The 16527-nt window shown below is 39.1% G+C and overlaps 1 protein-coding gene across 2 annotated transcripts; it reads right to left on the bottom strand.

Moving 5' to 3' along the window:
• Positions 1 to 1525: 1525 nt before the first annotated feature.
• LOC142605584 (ATP-dependent zinc metalloprotease FTSH 9, chloroplastic-like) lies at positions 1526 to 10837 on the bottom strand. 2 transcript variants are annotated; one of them, XM_075777000.1, is made up of 14 exons: positions 10737 to 10834; positions 9728 to 10627; positions 8591 to 8656; positions 8368 to 8502; positions 8139 to 8204; positions 7454 to 7639; positions 7275 to 7361; positions 7068 to 7181; positions 6027 to 6151; positions 5807 to 5915; positions 4681 to 4806; positions 3861 to 4184; positions 3656 to 3782; positions 1526 to 2183 (listed from the first exon to the last, which is right to left on the bottom strand). In XM_075777000.1, the coding sequence occupies exons 2-14, from the start codon at positions 10616 to 10618 to the stop codon at positions 2059 to 2061; spliced, it is 2481 nt and encodes an 826-aa protein (XP_075633115.1). In that variant the 5' UTR covers positions 10619 to 10627; positions 10737 to 10834; the 3' UTR covers positions 1526 to 2058. The 2 variants fall into 2 exon arrangements, with proteins under 2 accessions (XP_075633115.1, XP_075633116.1); XM_075777001.1 differs by having other exon boundaries at positions 3656 to 3779; positions 9728 to 10837.
• Between the last annotated feature and the right edge of the window lie 5690 nt (positions 10838 to 16527).

Here is a 16527-nt window from a genome sequence, read left to right as displayed (position 1 = left end):
TAAACTCTTTGATTCTCCAAATACTATTTACCTTTTCAATGTGAACCCTGAATCTTAATTTTATTCATTTGAATGGTTTACATTTATTATTTTTCTAAACAATTTTTTTATCTTTTCCCACCCCAACTTAAAAAATTTAAGAAAAAATTAACGATTTTTAGCCCCTATTCACCATTTTCTCTCATCATTTTGACTGTTCGATTTTTTATTCATAAAAACTTGTTGCCACTTCAAAAAACAATATTTCTCTCTCTCTCTCTCTCTCTCTCTCTCTCTCTCTCTCTCTCTCTCTCTCTCTCTCTCTCATATTTATTTTGTGTTATGAAAGTCAGCACTTTCTAATCAAGTATTAAGGATTGAGTTACCAATCATGTTCTTTCTAGTTAAGAGTCAAGAAAAGGTAATAGACCTCTCAGCTCTCGCAGTTTCACTATGAAAGAATGATGTTTCTCATCAGTTAAATGATGCTTCTAGTTTCCCCACTTGATATTAATTAGTTGAAAGGATGACAAGAACAGGACATTGTGAATTTTCTAAAGAGACAACCACATTGAGTTGTGGTCCTTAATAAGGCATGCTTGCAGGTTAATAGATCTTGCTATTTTCCGGTGACAAAGGACATAAATCATGGTTGCTTTCGAAAGCAACACAGATATTTTGGTCCCCATCAAATATATCAATGAATCACAACATTATGAAAATCATCCACACCCTTCATTCCTTAGATGTAAATTCGGTTCTCATCTTTTGGTATTAGAAATAATGTTAAAGATGAAAAGAACTTGACAGTCGACAATTATTGCGGAACTTCAATCCTAGTGGACACGAACTTGCTAAAACTTGACGGGTACAAATCATTGCAGAGCTGGAGGAAAGGAAGAAGGAAATGGGTTGGTGAGATTTCTAGTAAAACCTGGCGAGTCTGGCCATCACATTCTTTTCGAGCATTTAGACACGGCCCAGCTAATTTTGGTCTCAGAGCACACGCTCACTTTAATTTGTCTGTCATAATATTGGTAGTCCAAAATGGAATCACCGAATGTTGTCTTGTGGTGTAAGGTGTACCTCAATTTGTGTCAAAATCAACCCTTATCAACCCAAGGCCATGGCCAACCCCTCCCACAAAACAGAGGATTGGGAAGAAAAACAAAGCCCAATCAAAGCCTGAAACGATACTAGCCTAGCCCACCAATACAGGTCAGCTTCCATGGCTCAATTCTATCCTACCAGCCCTAGGATAAACTATCTTTTGTTTAGTAAAGAAAAATATATCACATGCATTAGATATATGAAATTGGTTCTCACATGACTGAGGCTCCCCCAATATGAGAGGAAGGATTTATAGGATAATTATTGTCCACGAAAAGGGGAAAGATAAAGAATGAAAAATGAAAAATCTGGTGAAAAATTGATGGCCTTTAGCTTGAGCAGTCATCAATGATTCAATATCCAGTCAGATTATTTTTTTTTTTATTTTATTTTATTATAATACCGGGTCTCTTTCAAATCCAATGTGTCCCTACAGTTCAGAGAGAATGCCCCTAGGCATAAAAGTACTTTGCAATTCCTATAATGCACAATGTTCATCCGGACTTTCTGAACCAACATTTGTGTAAGAGTTTGTATTTCACAGAAACAATAATATACAAAACTGAATAGCAATTACAATTGCAGACAGTGAAATTCTTTCCTTGTCAATTCCAAATTTAGTATGACTTAAATAATAGCCAATGTACAACAGATTCCAAAGGTCCACACGTATCGAGTTAAGAAGGTGAGACACTTGACCTGAGAATGCGCTGACCAAGATAAATCTTCAGTCTTTTCACTTCATCTGGTCTTAAGCTGGTATATTGTGAGATAAAACGAGGAACATGCTGGTAGATGTTGATACGTGAAGCCAAAATTTACCTTACTGAAATATACAAAGATGTAAGGGTGAGCTGTGGCCAATCTGGAGGATGAGTTCACTTCCACGGCGACAACATCAATGGCTTGAAGATGAATCGCTAACTCCATTTTCCACTCAGCAGTAAGAAGGATATGTAATAGTTGTTATCAAGAACCTGTTTGCAGTGGGAGATAAGACTCTTGCTTGCCTCTAATAAAAACTTTAAGTTCTGTTGGTGCAACAACCAATTTCAACCACTCTTGTAGTTCTTCACCTTCTACTTTCTCTTTCCCTGGACAAGAAACACTATCAGAACACTGTAGTCTTATTTATTTATTTATTTGGGATAAACTGAATCATTCCATTCATAAAACAAAAGACCAGCACATGAACATTAAAACCTAACACATCTGAGATGACAGTAGGAAGATTGAGCTGATTACAACAAAAGGAACTCCTAATACTAACTGCCAGTTAAGCAGTAGCATTAGCATGAGCAGTAGAATTACATGCTCTGCTAACCCAGCACAAACTGCAAGTAAGAATTAACTCACTAAGCTCGAAGATATTAACAATCATAGTTTGGATAGCCCAACTAGAATCCAGACAATCAAAATAATATGATATATGGAGCGCTATCATACATCTCAAGCTCATAACACTTTATATCTGGATGTATCCTGTTGACTCACGAGACAGTCCCTGAACTCGGAAGGAGCGGCCACAAGTTAAGGTGGCAGAATCTAAAGTTTTTATTTTCACACATCAATTTTTTGGAAGGTGAGAGTTTTGCACAAGTTTCTAGTCTTCTGAGTGTGTTTTCTTACAGTCCGTTTGGTTTGATGAAAACATTTTTCAAAAACATTTGTCAAATTTTCTCGTATTTTAAACTGCAGAAAACTATGGTCAAGCCTGGTCAATGTAAAACAATCAGTTTTGAGTGGAAAACATTTCCATTTTCCGCCCTTAAAACCAAAGATGCCACAGTGCAAAACTCAAAAACTTTCATGTTGTGAACAAAAGTTTTGATCCATACAACCATTTGAAATAACAAGCAAAAATAATGATTTTCCATGCAAACCAAAAGGCAGAAATGCAACCAGACATAGGAAAACTAGTCAATTTTCCCAAAAATGCTATCCAAAAAACAATTCAATTTCTAGAAAAGCTTTTCAATTTAAACAAATGGAGTGTTAGAGTTTATGCTAATCTATACGGTCTTTATTAGATTTCTGTAGTCCATACCAGTGAAATTGGGTCTAATATGGTTCCCATATTGCTTGCTTTTGTTTTTAGAAAAGTTTTCCTTGACATGTAAATCTTTTAGACTCAGTAAAAAGGTTCATGGTATCAACAAGACATAAAGAGAGTTTTGCGTGTTTTATTTGATCGAGGAACCATGCTTTCTTCCTTTCCTAATTCTTAAATTCATTATGATTCTAATTTTCCTTCTCTCTTTAATTATCTGCTCTGCTACATTCTTTAATAGATCTATAACATGACCTAGTTTATTTATTCTAAGAAAATTAGCTTTCATAATCATAAATATCTTGCAACCATATTTTTGTCACAAGACAAACACAGAACTTAAGATTCTCCATTTCATGTAAATATCTAGAAATTTGTGTGATCAACTGAGTGATTAATGCATAAAATATTACCAAGGAAGTAGTAAACTGTATTAAAATTACACATGCAGGCATGGCACATTTACACGTGCGCGCACACACACATTATCAGAATCTAAAGGTGGCAAAGCATCACCTTCCAAATGGGCACCAAGCCCCTCTAAAACAGTAGGATTAGCACGCACAACAGAAAGTGCTACATCCAAAGCAGATTGCAACAATACTTTCACCTCTCTTTGAACAAGATCGACAAGGTGCCCCTGCTAATATGATCATTCTATGTCAGTATCTCAGAAAATTTAATAGAATAAACTATAAAGAGACAGTAAAGTTCACAGGACCTGATCCCTTCCCCAAGGAACACCTCCCCCAGACTCATCCATTCCTCCATTGGAAAGTGTGGCTATAGAAACTGGGCCTATGGTCTGATTAAGACCATATTCAGCTACTGCCTTATATGCCATGTCAGTTGCTCGCCGTATATCATCAAGTGCACCAGTTGACACACGACCTGAATAAACCACTTCTTCGGCTGCGCGTCCTCCAAGAAGAGTAACTAAGCGGCCTCGTAACTCATCAATGAACAGCAAATATCTATCTTCATTTGTTGGAGGGGTGTAAGTAAATCCCAATGCCCCTCCTGACCTTGGCAATATGCTTAACTTCTGATTGCACAAGCAAATTTAGTTATTAGTTAATTACCATATCATCTATGTCATGTAGACATCAATAACTGGATCAGGGCAGTAACATTTCATAGGATGTGCTCGATTCTGATTTATAATTTCTTGCAAAATATTACTAGCACTTTATTTATTTAATTTTGCTTCATTTGCACATAATTAAAATCTACCTTATTTTATAGATAACATCTGTGCCTAGTACATGAAAAAAGAATAAAATATTAATATGCTCAACAAAAGAACAGGATGCAATCCATAAAACATAAATGAAGAAAGACACATCCCCTGTATGTACTAATATTGGTAAAAATGATATCTGGAATTAAGTCCAGTGTACTACAAGTAAGATGCAAAAAACACAAATGCTGATACATATCATGATTTGAATAGCCAGTGTGTCCTATCTTCCAGTTTGAAAACAAGAAGAATAGGAAGCAGAAACTAAAAGTATTGCAAAAAATACATTCCTGTGATTTACCTCAACACGTGGCTGTCCAGGAAGAAGATTTGCAACGGCAGTACCTACAACTGCATGGCCAGCTTCATGCCGTGCAACCACGCCTTTCTCACTTCCTTGCAACTTTGCAGTCTTCTTCTCTATGCCCTACACCATGAGATTAAGTTTAGTTTCTCTATTAATAACACAGGTATTAGAGTATAATTATCATATTAATAGATTTCAATTATGATTTCTATGTTGCAACTGAATATAATGTACCTTTGCTTGGGAGGGGGGGGGGGGGGACTTATTTTACATATTTTAGTTGAGTTTATTATTGCGTTGAACTTATTATTGCTCTCTAAGACAAGTCCCCCACTCTAAGTTGCACTTATTTTGCCTACCAACATCAAAGTGCCATCTGAGACAAAGCTCATTGGCACTTTTCTCATGACACTCAGGTATCAACTATGGAAAACCAGATCAACAGAGTCACAAAGAAAAGTGCCAATGAGCTCTGTCAGGGAATGGCAATTTGATGTAGGACAATAGACTCTAAGATGGGGTCTTATGAAACAAATGAAGAAAAACAAGGTAAAGGACCTAAGAATTGGCACCTAGTGTTTGCTTGGAATCAGCACCAAGTAATGAAATAAAAAATAGATAGAACCTAGGAATTAACACCTAAGGCATGGAATTAGCACCAAGATTGATAGGAACACATGAATCAGAATTGAGCTTGCTTGGAATATCAGCACCAAGAAAATATTATAGATCCCTCCTCTCACATGAATAGTGGGTCCTACTATGAATTTAATTAGTGGGATCCACTATTATGCGAGAGGAGTGAGTACCACATTATTGTACCCTTGGAGTATTGGATAGTTACTCCTTGTTTGTGTTCAAAACCCACATGTTTATGTGTAACTTACCATTTTAAAAAATAAAAAATCACAGAGAAAAGTCCTAATGTCAAGACCTGACTTGGAACTAAGGGGGGAGAGAAACGGTGAAATCATAATCAGCTGTTAAGAATCTACATAACAATTCAGGTTATGAAAAGGAAAACAGATAAACATTATTGAAGAGTAAGCACAACAAAGAAAGAAACATTCTCTCTCACCCTCCCTAACATACATACAGACACATTGACAGAAAGACTTACGGCTATTGATCTTTCCACTGCTTGAATAAAATCAACTTTCTCCACAACAACTTTTCTCTGTCTTCCAGCCAACAAAGCAGCTTCATTTACTAAGTTCGCAAGATCAGCCCTGAACAAAAATTTTAAAATGAAGATTCATTCCAATGTTTTCTGCAAATAGGATTTTGGAAAAAAAGGAAGATGCAGCTTCTAAATGGACTGGAGAAAGGAGGGAAATTACCCAGTAAAACCAGTAGTCATAGAAGCAATGTCACCAAAGTCAACGTCCTCTGCTAGAGGAAGTTCTTTCTTGGAAACATGTACTTTTAATATGGCTTCTCTTCCAGATCTATCGGGTGCTTCCACCTACAGAAAGAAAAGGGACACAACATGAGCATTATTACTGAGACAACTGCTAAGGGTGCGTTTGTTTTGACAGTAAATCAATTCCAGAAAATGTTTTCAGCATTTGCGGGTGTTTGGCAACACCTGAAATTTTGGTCAAACGGAAAATGAAACTAGTTGACCGTAAAATCAACCCTCCCCACCCGTAAAATGAATTCCATGTCTATTTTACCTTCAAATAGGAATTTTCCAGAAAATTCAGAGAGACAGAGCACGGAGAGAGAGAGAGAGAGAGAGAGAGAGAGAGTAGAGAGAGCGAGTCGCGCCCCAACCCACGCCAGCGAGTCGCGCCTTCGCTTCTCTCTTCGGCGAACCCAGTCGCCGAACCCAGTCCCGGCGAGATCGCACCTTCGCCTCTCTCTTCGTCGAACCCAGTCGCCATCGCCGATCACGATCTCGCCTTCGCCTTCGCCGCGCCGCGCCGCGCCGGCACGATCTCCCCTTCGCCATCGCCAGTCGCCTCTCTCTCTCTCTATCTTCGTTCTTCTCTGACCGATTTGGGTTTTGTTGATTTGTATTGAGAAAAATTGATGATGAGCTTTTTTTATTTTTGGGTTTTGTTGAGCTGTATTAAGAAAATTTGATGAGTTTTTTTTTTTTTTGGGTTTTGTTGTTCATGATATTTGTTTGGAAGCTGAGAAAATGTGAGCAACAAATACAAAATGCATTTTCTATAATATTTTCAAGATGACAACCAAACATCGGAAAATATTTTCCAAAGTATTTTTTAAAATGCCACCAAACATCTAAAAATATTTTCCTTTCCTGAAAACATTTTTCGGAATTACTTTACTGTCGAAACAAACGCACCCTAAGCAGAAAATGCTTTGATGTTGGATTTCGACATTCATAGAGATGACAGAACTAGAATACACACCGTAACCACACGATCAAATCTCCCTGGTCGGCGAAGTGCTGGGTCTAGGACATCTGAGCGATTAGTTGCTCCAAGAACAATCACAGCAGAGTTGCTGTCAAACCCATCCATCTCCTGCATGCAATTTCACAAACACCAACTGACCAGCATCAGTACAACCAAGATAAAATGCTCCAGAGACTGAAAGCTATGTCTAGGGAGGCTTACAGTGAGCAACTGATTCAAGGTCTGCTCTCGCTCATCATTGCTAACAATACGATATTTACCATCACGACTTTTTGCTACAGCATCAATCTGCATAAAAAGAAAAAATATGACTGGTAATGTATTACCTTCAGAGATTAAACAAAATTAATGACCACACTAAGAGAATCCCAGATTCTAACCTCGTCAATAAATATTATTGATGGTGCTTCCTTCTTTGCCCTTGCAAACAGATCTCTCACACGGGAGGCACCCATGCCAACATACAACTCAACAAACTCACTAGCGGAACAACTTATAAAGGGCACTTCAGCTTCCCCAGCCACAGCCTTTGCTAGAAGAGTCTTACCTGTCCCAGGAAGACCCACCTGTAAGATAAACAGAGCCTTACTAAATACACATCAAACTTATTTCAACTGGTAAGACACCGGCATCTGCTATATATTCCCCACTATAACATTACATAAACTACCAACATACACTGACATACAAACAGCGGATGAGAACCATTCGAGGGTAGAACTAAGGAAATCTCCATATTAAAGAGAAATATAGCCAATCTTACATCCACTACATTGCAAATCAGATATCATAATTTTTTTTTTAAATGTTAACCAGAAGGGTCTGTAGATTGCACAGCACCAATAAATAATGTAACTTCTGGTGTAGGACATCTCAAGGAGAGAGAAATAGAATAGTGGCTCCAGCTTGCAGTTGATTATGAATTGCTAATGATTTTTTTTTTTTTTTTTGGTAAGCAATAGAAATTTATTACCAAAGATTTGCTAGTAGACAATCATGACTTCAAATTTTCAGGTTCATAATCAGGTCAGTTACATTCATCATTGATCTCTGGATAAAACTCACCAGGAGAACACCCCTAGGAGGACGAGCACCAAGTCGTACATACCTATCTGGATTCCGAAGAAATTCCTGGAAAATAAACATCAGCAAAAGAAATAAAAGTTAACAAATGCCCTGGGAAGATAATTATTATTTTACAAAAAAAAGATTTAATAAATGAGCAGGAAGCCTTAGGATTTTCTAGTCCCTAGAAATATTGACACAATAATAATCCGAGCAGTGTCTAGCATACCACAATTTCTTCTAGCTCCTCCTTGGCCTCATCAACACCAGCAACATCAGCAAAGGTGATTGTTTCACCTTGTTCAGATGCTTTTGCACCACTAGAACCCCCAGATTTGCGGTTCCTAATCTGACCAGCTGTATGCTGTTCACAAATATATATTCACTGAGGACCATGTATCATTAGTTGCAACTATCAAGGTACAAGAAAAAAGAAGCATGCCAGTTCATACCTGAGAAAAGCTCACAGGAAACCGGTGAAGAAGCCCTGCAAGCACAGCAACATAAAACAAAGCTATCTGCAAATAACACTCCAAAGTCAAGATACAAAACTTCGTTCTCAGACAACACATATTGCAGATTCAAATGAAAACTTCAATAAATTTTCTTTTCAGTTTTGCATTCAACCATTTAGAACTTAATCAGATATATATATATATATATATATATATATATATATATATATATATATATATATATAAAAGAATACCTACTTTGTTTATAGTTTCTTTATGCAGGGTTACATATTACTAATTTCTCTAAACTTCTCATGTTACATAAAGCATGTCATCTTCATGATTCTGGATAATTTACTCTTCTTTTTTTTTTTTTATAAGTAACGAAATATCATTAAACAAATGCCCCAGATACACCAGGAGTGTACATGGAAAGGGTTACATCATGATTCTGGATAATTTACAACATCATTTCATCTAAAAATGAACATTTGGTGGATTTCCCTTTTTTCTTAATTTACTTTTCTTTCTTTTTTTCTGAAAAGGAAAAATCTGTAGTGTTCATTAGGAAAAATTGTATCACATAAATCACAATAGACAACCAGTAGCAGACATACCATCAATATAGATAGTTTAAAAAATTAGCATTCAAACTTCATCAAATCTAGGTGAACAAAAAAGATTGGAGTTTCTGGTGTTTGAAACCTTTGATAAGTATTTCTATTCTTCAACAATCTTTGCTGCCCATCTTACATTAGTACCTTACACAATCAATGCATTAGTTTAATCTTCAGGCACAATGAACTGCTTATAATGACTAATGTTGGGTCATGTCACAAACTTATAAAGTCAAGACAGCAAATTTATAACCGTTAATACAAAATAATATTTATCTACCATTAAATAAAGGGAGAAATGCATTATTGGCCCCTAAACTTTAGCCCGTGAGTGATTTTATTAATTAAAGTGACACATTAGGTACTAAAAGCAATCACTTTAAGATTGTTAGAAGTTAAAAGTGATCACTTTTAGTTTGTCAAGGTCAAAAGGCAATCACTTTACTAAAAAGTGATGGACTAGCTCACCAACACCAACATTGTATTTTGGCCTTAAAAAGCAAGATAACAAAATTACCATTGCAGAGTTGAAGAATCCACCGGACCGCTTATCAGGGGAGCCAAACTCCACGGAATTCTCAAGCATTTTCTCATACGGGGTCTTAATATCGGTGGGGCGAGTGGTGGTGTAAACAACCCTCTTGGTGGGCGCCACAGTCCTGAGCAAAGACTCAGATTCCTGCAACTTAATACTACTACTAGTTTCAATGTCCTGAGCTGGAATTGAAGTTGCAGGGTCAGACTTCAACTTGAACATAATGTGAACCCCATCAACCTCAACCTTGTGAACCTGATTGCCATTAATCTTACTCAAAAACTCACTGTACGGCACACTGACAAAAGTGGTGGGCGTCCGGGGCTCCGAACCCGGCAAAGGAATTCCGGGTCGGAGCAACCTCATAACGAAAATCACAATCCCTAATTGCAAGAGCAAAACCCCAATTTCCTGAGCTTGAACTATGGGTTGCCACTGCCACTTATTGCCTTTCGAAGACGACGAAGAAGACGAAGACGAAGAGGACCACCACCACCATTTCCCTTTTCCTTGCTTCTCCTTCCGCCGATTCGGACCCGAATTCGCCGAATTCTTATTGCCGCTCTCGCTCTCGCTCTTCCCGCTAGCTGAATCACTGTCCTGACTACTACTCGCCTGGACTCGAATCCGATTCTTCCTCACAAAACCCCCCCAAAGATTCAATCTTTCCCAACTCTTCGTCGCAATGGTGCTGAATTGTGGCCCGTGGAGCTTCGTTGAAATTGGGTTTGAATTTTGGTGGGAAACCCTAGAAGATTGAGCGCGAAGGAAGCTCATTTGGTGGTAATGGAAGTGGTAGAGTTTGTGATACGAATTGGAATGGAAACTTTGGTGAGAATGAGACATTGGGAGTAGAAACTCAACCGAGGACATTCTCAAACCCTAAGAAAAGCACAAACAAACAAAAAAACAAACAAAAACAAAAATTTACTAAAATTTCAATTATTAAATATAGTAATTTGTATGTGTATATGTATGTGTGAATATATACATATATGAATATATGTCGATTGGTCTGAGGTTTGAGAAGCGAGAATTGAGAGGATTAAGATGGAGAGAGATGGATAGATATTTGATATTTCAGAGTCCAATGGTGCTAAGGTCAGACAGGACATACAGACAGAAGAGAGACAACAGAGACATGTAACATGGATTTTCAGCCGTTGGATTTATAAAGTAACTGCGGATCCGAACCTTAGACTTTCCGGTTTAAGGGTTTTTTTATTATTATTTATTAAAAACAAATATATATATATATATACATATATATATATATATACACACACACCCACAGAATATATATATTATGATTGGGTGCACATAATTTAGTAAACTATTTTTATTTTTTTTTAAATTGATACAAACCAATATAAAAAAATTCAAAAAAAAATTTATGAAAAATTTTTAGAATTATTTTCTAAATCAATAACACCATCGGTGAACTTTACCCTATATTTTGTTTGGTTATAATTTTAACATTATCTGGGGAATAGTATTATAGTACTAAATTTCCCAAAGTGTTTTTTTTTTTTTAAATTCAACTTTTTAAGGAAAGCTCTTCTATATTTAAAATAAAATAAAAAAACTTTAAACCAAAAAAAAAGTTTTTTATTTTTATTTTTAATAAACAGTAATACTTATTAAAACACATACGAAAATATTAATTAGTACTGATGGTGAATTATAAATTTGACCAACTTCATCTCGTCCAAAGGAGCCATCCAGGAGAGAAGATGCATCCCACACAAGAAGGACGTCCATGTAAGGATAACCGTCCGTGAGAAGGTCGTCTATAGAAGGACGACCTTCCGTGGGAACAAGGTACGCTTGTCAGTAAGTTTCTTGGACGAGCCCTTATTAGGAAAAATGATAATGTCGTCTATAGAAGGACGACATTCCGTAGGAACAAGGTACGCTCGTCAGGGAGGCTCCTGGACAAAACCCTAACACTTAGGAAAATTCCCAAGCATGAACTTGCCTACATGCTAATGTTCCAAGACATGAGTAAAATCCAAGTTCAGTACTACAACTCCTTATCACATGCATAACTTCCAGTGATAGTTATATGAAAAAAATGCAACTCCTATACGGTTGTGAAAGTTATCCCTAAACCCTCAAACCTCCTTAAATATAGGGGAAGTTACAAGTCTAATAGTCGTTTCTAGGGCGCACTATACAAACGCTCATCTAGACCAAACAAAGGTACGTTTTTCACAATTCCTGAAAAGTTGGAACTCCAAAATTTAAGAGAGAAAATTAACTTTGGCATCGGAGGGTTCTTGGCCGGCAACCCCGGTCACCTTTGATCAACCGTTCTTTCTGTTTCAGGCCATCAAGGCTGTCGCCAGTCCTTCGAAATCCGGAGCATCCAGCCTACTGATTTTCTTCACATCATCAGTTGGCACCGTCTGTAGGAATCTTAGTGTTCTTTTCGTTCGATTATTTGTTTTCAGTGATTTGCCTTTCCCAGACAAAAGGCTGTATGGTTCGGACAAGATCAAAGGCTACCAGCCCCCGCCACCAGGAGAGTAGGGATGCTTCTAGTAATCCCCACAGTGACCGCCAGTCAGCGTCTGTCATGCAACCGCCTTCCGTTCAACATATACAGTCCATGGCTGCCGCTATGGCAGAATTAACCCGTCAGAACCAAGAGTTGAATAGGGAGATCAATTTAAGGAGGTAGCACCATGAAGGGCATGCGGAAGGGCATGCGGAAGGGCAAGCCTAGAGTTAAGAGGGTAAAGGAGAAAACGTTGAGTCCGAGAATCAGTCAAGAGGTACTGCTTCAAGAAGAGTGTCACACTTAGAGAGGGAGATGGACCAGATAAGAAAAGCTATGGTTGAAATGAAGGAGAATATGAGACGGGCAAACCCCGTGGATGACTTAGTTCACCGAACGGACTCCCCTTTCACGGCTTCCGTCAATAGTCATCCCCTACCCCCGAAGTTTAAAATGTCTTCCTTGGATTCATATGATGGAACTCGTGACCCATGTGATCACATCACTACCTTCAAGACCACCATGCACCTTCAAGGGGTTCCGGACGAGATTATGTGCAGAGCATTCTCTACCACACTTAAGGAACCAGCGCGAGTGTGGTTCAGCAAAATATTCCCAAACTCTGTGAGCTCATTTGAGGAGTTGATTATGTTGTTCGTCAATAATTTTATTGGAGGACAACACTACAAGCGTTCCTCTTTTAGTTTGCTAACTATAGAGCAAAGGAAAAATGAGAGTTTGCGGTCCTTCATTACTCGATTCAATAGAGAAGCCTTGACGATAGATGAAATGGACGATAAGTTGTTATTGGCTGCCTTCCATAATGGGGTCAACTCTGACTTGTTCATTCATAAGCTCTACGAGTAAGAACCACAAACTATGGCCGAACTCATCCATTCGACTCAAAATTTCATGAAAGCTGAGGACGCGATCATAGCCAAGAAGAAGAAGAGAGCAGAGCGCTCGAAAGCAACTCACCTGCGTCATCCAGATTAGGGTCCCCGTCCAAAGAAGGCTCGGGCAGAAAAGAAAAAAGATAGAGATAGTAAGGAGGCGAGCTCTTCAGCTAGGAATCAGCAATACACTCCTTTGAATACACCACTGGAGTAAGTACTTATGCAAATCAAGGATGATCCGTCTTTAAAGTGGCCAGAGAAAATGAAAGGAGATCCTAACAAGCGCAATAGGAACAAGTATTGTCGCTTTCACAGAGACCATGGACATGACACGGACAAGTGTTTTAATTTGAAGCAGCAGATAGAGAATCTTATCAGACAAGGAAAATTGAGGAATTTCCTTGGACGAGACTACAAGGACGAGAAGCTGAAAGCCAAGGTGGAGGAGTCATCACAACCACCACTTAGAGAAATAAGAGTTATTATAGGAGGAACCTCGGCAGCTCAGTCATCCAAATCAAGGAAGACATACCTGAAGGTGGTGCAAAATGTCTAGATGTCTGGACGATCTCCCAAGACGAGGGAAGTTAACGAGCAAGCCATCACATTCATGGACGAGGATGTTGAAAGAGTTCGCCACCCCCACGACGACGCGATCGTTATTACCCTACTCATTGCCGATTATACGACCAGGAGGGTGTTGGTAGACAATGGCAGCTCGGCGGACATCCTGTATTACCCCGCTTTCCACAAATGAGGCTAAGACAAAATCAAATCCAACTAGTGAATTCGCTATTGTTAGGATTTGGAGGAATGAAGGTGCAGCCTGTGGGCACCATTACATTACCTGTGGTAGTTGGAGTGTACCCGTAACAGATAACCAAAGAGGTAAACTTCCTTGTTGTTCATTGTTTATCATCATATAATGCTATTATTGGGAGGCCGACTTTGAATAGTTGGAAGGTGGTTACCTCTACCTACCATTTGTCCGTCAAATTCCCGACCGAGCATGGAATGGGTCAAGTACAAGGGGATCAGTTAGCCGCCAGAGAGTGCTACTTAGCCATGTTGGCAATGGACGAGCACGTGCAGACAATGAGCATAGACGAGAGAAGGATTTCTTCGGAGCCCACTAAGATGTTAGAGGATGTCTCGTTTGACGAGAACAGCCCCGAGAAGTTTACTAGAATTGGGGCTAGTATGAAAAGGGAGACAAAGCATACTTTGGTCTAGTTTTTGAAGAAAATGTCTTCGCATGAAGTCACGAGGACATGCCGGGTATTGACCCAAATGTCATTACCCATCGTTTGAACATGTACCCTTACTCCAAGCCTGTGTGTCAGAAGAAGAGGGTTTTTGCTTCTAAGCGAGACAATGCTATCAAGGAAGAAGTCCAAAAGTTGATTACCGCAAAGTTTATCCGAGAACTTTTTTATCCGGACTGGTTAGCATGTGGTTATGGTCAAAAAAGCTAATGGCAAATATAAGATGTGCGTGGACTTTACTGATTTAAACAAGGCTTGCCCCAATGACAGTTATCCATTGCCACGCATCGACCAGCTGGTAGATTCGACAGCGGGTCATAAATTGCTGAGTTTCATGGACGCCTTTTCAAGCTACAAACAAATAAGAATGGAGGAGGTAGATCAAGAGAAGACCTCCTTCATTACTAGCCAGAGACTATTTTGCTACAAGGTAATGCCCTTCGGTTTAAAGAACGCAGGGGCGACTTACCAAAGACTGGTTAACCACATGTTCCCCTTAAATCGAACGGAATGTGGAGGTTTACGTAGATGATATGCTGGTAAAGAGTTTGGATGAGGGGAAGCATCTGGACGACCTTCAAGAAACCTTTGACACACTTCGGCGGTATAACATGAAATTGAATCCATGCTTTTGGAGTTTCGTCAGAGAAGTTTTTGGGGTTTATGGTTTCACATAGAGGAATTGAAGCTAATCCCGACAAAATCCAGGCGATACTAACCATGGAACCACCGAAAAACATTAAAGAAGTCCAGTCTCTCACCGGACGAGTTGCCGCCCTTAATAGGTTTGCGTCGAAAGCTACTGACAAATGTTTACCATTCTTTAAAGTCCTCAGGAAAGCATTTGAGTAGACGAACGAGTGTCAGAAGGTCTTCCAAGACCTGAAGGCTTACCTCACGACGACACCGTTGCTGAGCCCGTCTGTACCTGGTGAAGAATTATATTTGTATTTGGCGGTGTCCCCACACGTAATAAGCTCGGCATTGGTCAGAGAAGAAGGGCGGATTCAGAAACTAATTTACTATACAAGCCGGCCATTGAGAGGAGCGAAAGGACGATATCCGATGATGGAGAAGCTAGCATTTGCTTTGATTACAACTTCTAGGAAGTTGAGGCATTATTTTCAAGTTTATGTTATCAACGTACTAATAGATCATCCCCTAAAGAAGGCAATGAATAAGTTGGAAGCTACAGGAAGATTAATCCAATGGGCTGTTGAGCTTAGTGAGTTTGATGTCAGGTACTAACCAAGGAGCACGGTAAAAGCACAAGCACTAGCAAACTTCATCGCAAAGTTCACTCCCAGTCAGGACGAGCTAGATGAAGGGTCTCAAAAGTGGATTATTAATGTAGACGGATCGTCCACACTATACATAGGAGGGATTGGAGTCATACTAAAGTCCCCAAAGGGTGACAAGTTGGAGTACGCAGCCCGTTTACAATACCAAACCACCAACAATGAAGATGAGTATGAAGCTCTACTCAAAGGGCTGGAATTGGCTAAGTCCCTAGGGGCGAAATCAATAATAATCAAAGGAGACTCTCAACTGGTCATCAATCAAGTGAATGAAATGTGTGATGCTAAGGAAGATCGGATGAAGAAATACCTCAACAAGGTGAAGCGGCTAGTCCAAAAGTTTACAGAAGTGCGTTTTGTTCAACTCTCGAGGGAGGAAAATATGGAAGCAGATGCTTTAGCGAAAGCAGCTTCGGCAAGAGGAGTTAAGGACGAGTGTGACAAACTCCAATACATGTCGAGTATAGACCTTCCAGATATACAACAAATAGGAGGAGGAGAAAATTGGATGAGTCCAATAATAATCTATCTTAAGGATGGAAGGCTTCCAGAAGACAAGGACGAGGCTAGGAAGCTGAGGGTTAGGGCCGCCAAGTACGTACTTATAAACGAAGTGCTATACAAGCGAGGCTTTTCTCAGCCCTACCTAAGGTGCCTAACTCCAAACGAGTCAAACTATGTGTTAAGGGAGGTCCACGAAGGAGCATGTGGGAATCACTTGGGAGCAAGATCGCTTGTCCATAAGGTCGTCCGTGCAGGCTACTACTGGCCTACTATTCAAGCAGATGCTAAAGCCTATGTCAAGGTGTGTGACCAATGCCAG

This window comes from Castanea sativa, chromosome 8, assembly GCF_040712315.1.
Source record: "Castanea sativa cultivar Marrone di Chiusa Pesio chromosome 8, ASM4071231v1".
NCBI lineage: Eukaryota > Viridiplantae > Streptophyta > Magnoliopsida > Fagales > Fagaceae > Castanea > Castanea sativa.
Note: the sequence above shows the minus strand (reverse complement) of the source record. Positions and strands in the feature narration are given on the sequence as shown.